The sequence below is a fragment of the Lipotes vexillifer genome, unplaced genomic scaffold, assembly GCF_000442215.2.
Source record: "Lipotes vexillifer unplaced genomic scaffold, Lipotes_vexillifer_v1.1 scaffold693, whole genome shotgun sequence".
NCBI lineage: Eukaryota > Metazoa > Chordata > Mammalia > Artiodactyla > Lipotidae > Lipotes > Lipotes vexillifer.
In genome coordinates, this window is record NW_006783500.1 from 822,308 (window position 1) to 832,509 (window position 10,202).

Genomic DNA, 10,202 nt, shown 5'->3' on the forward strand with positions numbered 1-10,202 from the left:
CTAAGTGTCTTTTAAAAAGCCCTTGCTGACATTTTTATGGATGTATCACTGATTCAACCCCTTACTCTCTCCTGGTTGTTTATCTCTTCCATAAAATCAAGTATATCAGGTGTTCTATAGATTTTGTCTTACGAATCTGACATGCTATTGATACAGCTTGGACAGGTTGCTTATAAAGCCCATTGCAGCTGTTTTATTACATTTTCCTTTACTACCGTCCTGGGTATCCCACCCATTGCTCTCTTGTGTGGAAGCATTTATTTACTGGATGTCATAGTCCTCTTTTTTAGTTCACAATTTTTACATTCACTTGGTTTATTTTGTTGAAGTATATCCTCCAATAGCTTTCCGAGCAATGCTGGGTATAAGGAAAATGTTTTGAGACCGTTCCTGTCTGAATACGTATTTATTCTAGCCTCATACTTACTTGATGATTTGACTGGCTATTTTAGTCTTCATTGGAAATCAATTGTTACTCAGAATTTCGAAGGTCATGCTCATCTTCTGGATTCCAGTATTATTATTGAAGAGTGCAATGAGAAGCAGATTTTTGATAGTCTGCATAAAATTATTTTTCCTCTTAGGAAACTTGTGGGGTGTTCTATCGACCTCTGGCGCTGTAAAATCTCACGATGATGTCTTTGTGTTGACCTATTCTCATGCGTTTTGCTGACTACTCTATGGGTTCTTTCAAGCTGGAATCTCATGTCCTTCAGGAAATACCTATTTCACATGTTGCATACAATTTTCTCCATTTGTCATCTTTTTAAACTTTACATATGGCATATTTTGCTAGCAGAAGTTTATCTGGCTTTGGTCTGGAAGTTCTTTCCCACTCCAAGAGTATAGAAACATTACTTTAAGTGATTTTCAGTATTTTCCAGTGTCTTTCTCCACCCCGTTTCTCCTTTACAATTGAGTCCAAATTTTTTAAAAATTAATTAATTTGTTTTCGGCTGCGTTGTGTCTTCGTTGCTGCGCGTGGGCTTTCTCTAGTTGCGGCGAGCAGGGGTTACTCCTCGTTGTGGTGCGCGGGCTTCTCATTGCGGTGGCTTCTCTTGTTGCAGAACACAGGCTCTAGGCACGCGGGCTTTGGTAGTTGTGGCTTGTGGGCTCTAGAGCGCAGGCTCAGTAGTTGTGGCACATGGGCTTAGCTGCTCTGCGGCACGTGGAATCTTCCCGGACCAGGGCTCGAACCTGTGTCCCCTGCACTGGCAGGCAGATTCTCAACCACTGCGCCACCAGGGAAGCTCCCAAAACATTATTTTTTTAAGTTCTGAAGTAGGGAGGTAATTTCATTAATATTTTTTTGCATAGCTAGGCACTTATGCCAATCTCCTTGATTGAATAATCCATCTTTTTTTCTGTGCTATAAAATTCTACCCTTCTCTTACATTTGGACTTACTGTAGACTCTCTGTCTTAACAGAATTTTGATAATTCAGAGATTAATGACTAACTTTATTCATTTTGCATATCTCAAGTTAGAAAAATGCATTAAATATTAGAATAGTCATTTGAAACCAGCAACACCTGAGCTAAAATGTTGCTTCTCTCTTGTATTACTATTATGCTACTTGATTTTTTCATTATTATTATTTTATTATGCTACTTTAGATGATCTTATCAAGCATGAAATACCAGTTTTCCTACAGAAAAAAATTATTCTTACCCATTGCAGGGGTGGCGAGGGTTTGGCGGCCAACAAGCTGGGCGGGTCCCAGTCCATCAAGAAAATCACTGAATTGACTATCCACTCCTAGTCTCACTCCAGGAAATATTAAGCTATTACCAAAAGGACAAAAATCAAGACATTAGATCTTCTAGAACTCTTTTCATTAGTTTCATTAGATGACGAGTTATGGTCATGAATCAAAAAGTACTGAGGCAATCGGTTTACTTACTGATTCTTTGCATTTCCTCTGAACCAAGCCCATGAAGCTCAGCACTGATTGCGAAAAGGTCTAAACTGTCAATTTAAGACCTGATGTTTTTACATTATACATATATATATATATATATATTTTTTTGCGGTACGTGGGCCTCTCACTGCTGTGGCCTCTCCCGTTGCGGAGCACAGGCTCCGGACGCGCAGGCCCAGCGGCCATGGTTCACGGACCCAGCCGCTCAGCGGCATGTGGGATCTTCTTGGACCGGGCCACGAACCCGCGTCCCCTGCATTGGCAGGCGGACTCTCAACCACTGCGCCACCAGGGGAGCCCCTGTTACATAATATTGAGCAGAGTTCCCTGTGCTATACAGTAGGTCCTTGTTGGTTATCCATTTTAAATATAGCAGTGTGTACATGTCAATCCCAATCTCCCAGTTATCCCTCCCCCACTTCCCTCCTGGTAACCATAAGTTCACCTGAAATTAACACAACATTGTTAATCAACTATACTCCAATAAAAAATAAAAAGTTTAAAAAAAGACCTGATGTTCTATTCAGGAGAGCTCAGTTATAGTTTTTAATGTAGTAATTTTTCTGCACACTTTACAAATACAAATCCCTACATAAATGTATCAGTGACGTAAGACACAAGGTGCAAACTTTTATGTCATGAACTAATACATAAATAATTGCTCATGAGCATTAAGTAACATTAACGCTAAATGTTAAGAAATGGCTAATAATTTCTTGAATAAATATTATAGCATAGTACAAATTCTTATTTACAAACCAAAATGTTTAATTTCTTCATTTTTGAAAGAATTAAAATTTCATATTACCTGAGATCTTTATTTAATTCAAATGGAAATGAATTGGTTAACGTACGTCTATTTCTCACAACACCAGGACTGCTTGGAGCCCCAGGCTACAGGCTCTCTCAGAGCAGTGACTGAGCTCTTGTTTACTGACATCTCCTGGGTAACAAGAACCAGGCTTGTTACATAGTTGGACTTCAATAAGTATTTTTTTGAATAAACAGGTTTCTATAAGGATTGATTGTTTCCAGTGTGCTTTCACACATATTATTTCTTCACAATCAAAGGAATTAGATAGGGTATTAATGATTATCCCATCTAGAGACTATAAATCTATGAGAGGTTAAGTGGCTTATTCATGGTAAATATTATTAGGTAAATATTATTAGGTTTGGTAATTTTTACTTTTTAAAAATTTTTATTGGAGTAGAGTTGATTTACAATGTTGTGTTAGTTTCAGGTGTACAGCAAAGTGGATCAGTTATACATACACATATATCCACTCTTTTTAAGATTCTTTTCCCATATAGGCCATTACAGAGTATCGAGTAGAGTTCCCTGTGCTATACAGTAGGTCCTTATTAGTTATCTACTCCATATACAGTAGTGTGTATATGTCAATCCCAATCTAGATTTGTTAATTTTTATATCCGAAAATAGTGTCTCTAGTTCTCTATTTGTAGATTGCTTCATAATACTTCAGCAAATATTGGTATTTTGTCAGCAAGGTTAACTACATAACATCATGCCTTCTGATTTTTGTTCTTGGCTGTATCTTGCTGGGAGGATGCATATCACTCATCGGAGCAAATAGAGGGATTCACTAGTTTTAGGAATGGGAAAGCCTATCATGAACATTAACTTGGCAGCGTGTACTTTATTTTCTGAACAGAATAGAAAAATGCCAGTAAAATAAAATAAATCGTTAATATTAATCGGTAAAAGATATTTGAATGGTAATAATTACGGAAAACTTGAACATGGTCAATCCCCAAGTAACCCACTGTAGGATACTAATTACTTGTTATCTATCACCTTAGTAAAAGTTCAATTTTACCAGAAAAATTCTCAAGCATAGGAAAATGCAGGTTTTGTGCAAGATCTATATGAAATGGTAAAAATCATATCAAGTAACCAGAACAGAAATCTAGTTATATTTTTTCAAAATTAATTAATTTCAGGATACACTAAAATTCTTTAATCAGAAAAATAATGAAGCAAATAGCTCCTGGGATTTTTTTCCTAAGGTAAAAATGAATTTGTGATGTTTTAAAAACAAGAAGTTTTAAGTTGCTATTATGAGAACATTAGACTTAACAACAACTTAGAGCCCAAAATAGTTTGGAGAAAAGTAGGAATATGGGCAATTAGTTCCACACTTCTAAGTTTTAATTCAGATTTTGGTAACTGGGCCAGACAATGAGTTTCCCATATGAAAGAATCCATTAAATGTGGCATTTCTACAATAAACATCCGATCATGGACTATTCTGAGATTTTCTGGATGATAGAAGTTAGTTTATTCACGTTCACCCACCAATTTCTTCATCCCTTTGAAATGTCTGTGTGACCAGGTGCAGAGGTGTGTCCGTGTGTGTGTATCCAAAGAGGTCAGGCTGTTTTCAAATGGATGGTTGACCTCCTGGCTGTATAAAGAAGCTGCAGGATCAACCTGGGGACCTTGTTATCTGCCCTGTGACTACAGGACCCTTGGCCCCGGGCCACGTGGATGTGCAGAGGCCACTTACTTTCCCTCGGAGCTGTAACTGTTGATGCTGCCGTCCGTAGACTCCCGGCTCGGCTGCCTCACCATCTTTCTCATCTCGGCTGCCATTCCCGTCTCTGTGCTCCTCTGGATGGTGCTTTTCAACTTCTTGTGGCCTGACTCTGACAGGAGAGAGTAAAAGAAACTCTAAGTTTGTTTTAGACGATTCCCCCTGAATATCGATTGATTCTGCAAGTACAATAGTTAATTATGCATATAATTAAAAATCTACACAGAAAAGTAGTGTCTAAGAGAATACTCTGATTAATTAAATCTCTTTGCCAAAGGATGCTTTGGCCAAGGGGGTAGCAGCGGAAGGCAGACCAGCTGCCTGTGTCCCAATGAGGCAAAATGCACTCCTTGTATTGCTGCTAAATTTGTCAACTTCAGTGAAAAACTGGATTTTGCACGAACTGTTCTGTGGAACCTAACAGGTTTCCCCTAATCAGGGATGCTCCAACTGCATGGGGACAAACCTAAATGAATGGACCATGTCCTTTAAAAGAGAAGAGGCACTTGGAACTCAGCGTGAAAAATACCGCTGTGTTGGTACTGCCAGGTATCGGCAATCCTCACAAAGAAAAAAAAAGCAGCACTTTATTGAAAGATTTTTGCAACACCGTAACATAGACGATCTCATCTGACATGACACAGAGGTTACCTATGTAGGCAGAACAGGTACTATCTTAATTCCAGACTGCGCAGCTATGCATGGCCTTTCGACCCAGCTGTAGCCTTCTGACCGCAGTTTTGGGCTGAGTCTCTTTTTACACTGTGAATCATACTGGCTGATTATTTCCTTGATAAACTCTAAGTTCAGAGCAACTTTCTTGAGCCCCTTTGAAATGCACTAGGCAGTATACTATTCATAGCAAGGATATGGAATTCTAAAATATTTATTTGATTAGAGCAATATCGAAAGGTTAGACAAACTGTTAGACTTTTACAACCTGCCGTGCTTTTTCTACCTACACATTCTGTATGCATTTCTCGTTTTCTTTCCATTTTATTTTCACATAGTGTCATTTAATACCAATGAATAATACATGAAAAATGCTCTATGTACATAACCACATACATAAAATACATACATATGTGTATACATATAACCTTTTCAATCCTCATAAAACCCCTGTGAACAAGATGCCTAAAAACATTCCTAAATAAAACTGTATGAAAACCGAACGTTTTCCTCTCATTTTGGGTCACTGCAACACTTTTGTAAATTGTCTAATAAAGGATGTTGTGGGTTATATCCTATGGACTCAATGTGGAATATTCTCTATATAACAGCCATGCTGCGTAAATTGGAATATGTCACTCCCTTCTCAAGATCTTCTGATGGTTTATCAATCAAAATTAAAAGAAAGTCCAAACTGTTATCATAGCTCCAAAATGCGTAGGATCGGGTCCCTGGCTGCCTCTCAGACCTTCCCTCCCCGCATACCACGTGGTCACTGTCCTTCCCTCAACTCTGTCTTCCTTGCAGCTGCTTGGACACCCCAAGCATGCTGCTTCTGGGCGCTTTGCCCTCAGTCTGTCCTTCTGATTTTCTTGTTTATTCAGGACTCTGCTCCAACATCACCTCCTCAGGGAGGCTTTTTCTTAACCTCATCACTCTTTATCCCCTTGCCACGCTTTATATTTCTTCATGACGCTGCTCCGTCTGCTAGTAAAGCTTCATTTGTTTGTTGTTGTTTCACCAATTTGAAATTAATTTCTACAAGGAGAGGGATGTGGGGAATATTCCTCACCGTTATCCTTAGTATCGCGAACAGTGGTATGAATCAGAGCTCTCGTAAGAAAGTGCATTTTCTCATCCCACTAAACACAATTATACAATACAAACAGGTCTATATTCTTTTAAAAATGGTACTGTTTCATTGTATGGTTATGTGGCATCACAATTAAACCATCTCTTTACTGATGAGCATTTGGGATGTTTCCAGTTGTTACAGGAGTTTTTATAGAGTAAAGTTTTAGAAGTTGAAATGCTAGTGAATGGGTAGGAATCTGTTTGATCTTATTAACTGTTTCTAACTTGCCGTTTAGAAACCTTGTAGCAACCTTCCCATGGACGTACCCATTTTCTCACCTATGGCTCTGGATTCTCCACCTGTCCTCTTTCTGGTCTCTGTGTTGCCCACTGGACTTGTCACTGTAGAATTTGTACACTTCCTCAAGGCAGGGACTTCACCTTTGGCCTCTGGGTGCTGTTTAGCTTAGTTTGGGTGTTAATTTATGTGTATCCTGTGCCTCCGTCTTAGATGTAGCTCCTGTATGAAGTCACCGTGTAGAGCAATGTTCCATCCCTGCGTGCGTATTGGCTGCACCCCACCTGAGGGGAAGGGGCAAGCTCCTAGGGCGTATTACCCAAGTGAGCCAACTAGAATCGTGAAAAATGTTTACCGCAGGCAGCCTGAGGCAATAAACGAGGGTAGAACACCAAATTCTATTGAAAATAATGAGGTTGATAGCTAGAGAAATGAGGGTAAAATTTAAATCTATATGGTGGGGGAATACTGAAAACTGGAGAGAAACAGTTAAGAGAATCAGCTGCAAGGGGTTCAGGTTAGAGTATCTGTTCATTCAGTTGTTCAATTATTTACCCATCCATGCATCCATCTATGCATCCATCCATCCAACAAATATTTACTAAGCACCAACCAGGTGTCCCACACTGTTCTAGGTGCTGGGTATATACTGATGAGTAACAAATTTTCTGCCGTCATGGAGCTTACATACGTGTGTGTATACAAGCAAGGCAATGATCAAATCAACAAATATACGTAATAGGCCTGGTAATCTGTGCTACAGATAAAAATAGGCAGGAGAAGGGGGATGGAGAGTGTCGGCTGCAGAGCAGCAATGGTTTTATTAAAAAGGGGACTCATCAAGCCTCGGTCTGGAGGACGTGAAGGGACTGGATGGTGGGCCCCACGGCTGGGTTGGTCCTGGTGGCTGTACTGGGGAGGCTGTGAGTGACGGTGGTCAGGAGGGGCCGCTGTCTGGTCAGCAGCCCCCAGTCCTCAGTTTTCCTCTGCAGGGTTTCCGGTGTTGATTCTGAGTCCGGCCAGGGGACTCTGTGTGCCTGGCCATCCAGATGATGGGGAGAGGCTGTCAGAGCCTGGCCTCTCCTGCATTTCCTAACACCTGTTACACGTGGTGGTCATGACATACTTGTTCAATGAATGAAAAGAAAACATTTAAAAGTGAAGGGTTCTTTATCAATTTGTATTTTTAATGGCAATATCAAGTTTTCTCCAAGAAAGGTGTATCTACAGGGTGTCCCCAAATCCTTACAGCAGTTTTAAACCTTCATAGCTTTCAAAATGTAAGTGCTACACACTGCAAAACCATCGTTTCAGAGGCTGGTTATTGAACTTTCTTTTATACTTATTTAATTTTGTGGATTTGAATAATAGTTTTTCATTTTAAAGTTTTTGTTTTAGTCCTTCTGAAGATGGCAATCATGGACCGATATCTCTCATCTTACTCATGTTAATAAGTATGCATCTCAAAGAGTTCTGATGCACTAGACAATTGTAGAAAGGCCCGGGTAACAGCTGGGTAAGCAATTCCAGCCATGAATCTGTCTGATTTGTATTCAAAGGGCTCTCTTATTATCCGGAATGTAAGGGTTGGAAGGAACATTGTTTTATAGATGTGGAAACTGTACATTCATGCAACAAATATCTGTCCAGCACTTGCACTGGTCCTTGCCTTTTCTGTATGCTGGTGATACAGCAGTGATCACAACCGGCACAAACCTCTGCCTGATGGAGCTTACATTCTAGTGGGAACAAAGGCTTGTTCAGCATCTCCCTCTTTAGCCCAGAAGCTGGATGAGAAACCTGATTTTCTGAACCACAGTCTTGTGATCATTCCATTATACCACAGTTTAGGAAAACACAGCGTCTGATCTGATTAATTTTACAAACAGACCAATAGTTTAGCTACACAGATACTTTCATGTATACATTTTCATAAGGGCTTACAAGTTCATCTGAAAACATTGTTAGAATCACATATATTCTATACAAGTGTATATAATTATTTGTATTCATCTCTCTATAATTATAGCATAAATATGTTACATATGTCATTTTTAATACCAATATAATGTATTAAACCATTAAATATTAGAAAATACTGTTATGTCTGTTCAAGATACCACCAGTATTTAATAATTACTTGTATCCACTGAAGAATCATTAACCAGATAAAGACATGAAGTTTGCTATCAAATGATGTCATGAAACCTTTGACCTGAAACTTCTGTCCTAAGTACTATACAAAGAACAAAAGGATTAGAAAACTTGTACATTCACAAACACACAAAAATTAGTAAAATCCAATTATTGGGGGTAAGTATTTTACACATGCTTTAGAAGAGCAGATTTTCTCTCACAGAATGTTCCAAAATGTGTCCTATTTATATATGAACTCTCCTTTTTCATATTTAGAGATGCTATATTTAGAAACAACTTATTGACTTATTAATTCATTCTATAAATACTCATTAAGTACCAAGGGCCTATAATCTAACAGGCATCGTTCTAGGTGTTGGAGCTACACCAGTAATAAGACGGGATATCACATACCATAAATAACTGAAACAGGTCGGGTAACATGATAATTTTCAACAAATATCACTTACATGTGGACTCTGACAAAAAAAGATACAAATGAACTCATTTACAAACCAAAAATAGACTCACAGACATAGAAAACAAACTTAGGGTTGCCAAAGGGGGAAGGGGGAGAGATAAATCAGGAGTTTGGGAGTAACATATACACACTACTATATATAAAATAGATAAACACCAAGGACCTACTGTATAGCACAGGGAACTCTACTCAGTATCTTGTAATAACCTATCATGGAAAAGAATCTGAAAAAGAATAGATAGGTATGTAGATAGATAGGTATATGCATAACTGAATCACTCTGCTGTGCACCTGAAACTGACATGATATTGTAAATCAACTACACTTCAATTAAAAAATAAAGATAGCATAAATTAATATAACTTATATAATAAAGATAATATAAATTATCGTTAAAAAATGATAATTTTAGATACTGGTAATCATCATACAAAAATAAAGAAGAGCCTGTCTCAGTCGAGTGAATTCCTTTGGATCAGCTGGGCGCGGGAGGCCACTTGTAGAAAAGGAGGCCGCCGTGCAAGGGTCTGAAGGAAGGATATTCCAGGCAGAGGAGTAAGAGGCGGACCCTGAGGAGGGCCTGACCTCCCCTGGCGGGTCTGAGACGTGCGCGGGGAGAGGCTGGCGGAGCAGCCCCGCTGGGCGGCCGCGGGGACTCTGCGCTGACCGTAACGGGAAAGCAAGGCGAGGGTCACGGTCTGATCTCCCTTCTCCAAGGGCCCCTCGAGCTGCTGAGTGGGAATGAAGTGCAAGAGTAGGAGTGGAAGAGGCAGGGGACGGGGAAGCTTTCCTACCTAAGGAGAGAGAACACGGCGGTCGCGGTCGCGGCTGGGGGAGCCGCAGGGATACGCGAGGAGGGGCTTTGAGCTTGTCCTGCGGCGGAGCTGACAGCCCGAGCGCGCTCTGGTCCAGGAAAACTGGAACAATCACGAGCGTCTAGGTTTTCGGTTAGGATAACTAGTTGGATGACGGTGCCACTTACTGGAAAGGGAGAGGAACTCGTTGTAGGGGGTCGAAATTCTGAGTTCTCTGGTGGACGTTCGCGGGGGGGGGGGGGGCCCC

General features: G+C 40.0%; 1 protein-coding gene across 9 annotated transcripts in view; it reads right to left on the reverse strand.

Annotated features, from left to right (window-relative positions):
* RIMS1 (regulating synaptic membrane exocytosis 1) overlaps positions 1–10,202 on the reverse strand; it is a 484,376-nt gene that overhangs the window by 4,960 nt on the left and 469,214 nt on the right. For all 9 annotated transcript variants that reach the window (XM_007456124.1, XM_007456122.1, XM_007456125.1 and 6 more), the window contains 2 exons: positions 4,453–4,591; positions 1,672–1,784 (listed from right to left, as the gene is read on the reverse strand). In XM_007456124.1, coding sequence (XP_007456186.1) covers positions 1,672–1,784; positions 4,453–4,591 — 252 coding nt within the window. The remainder of the gene's footprint in view (positions 1–1,671; positions 1,785–4,452; positions 4,592–10,202) is intronic.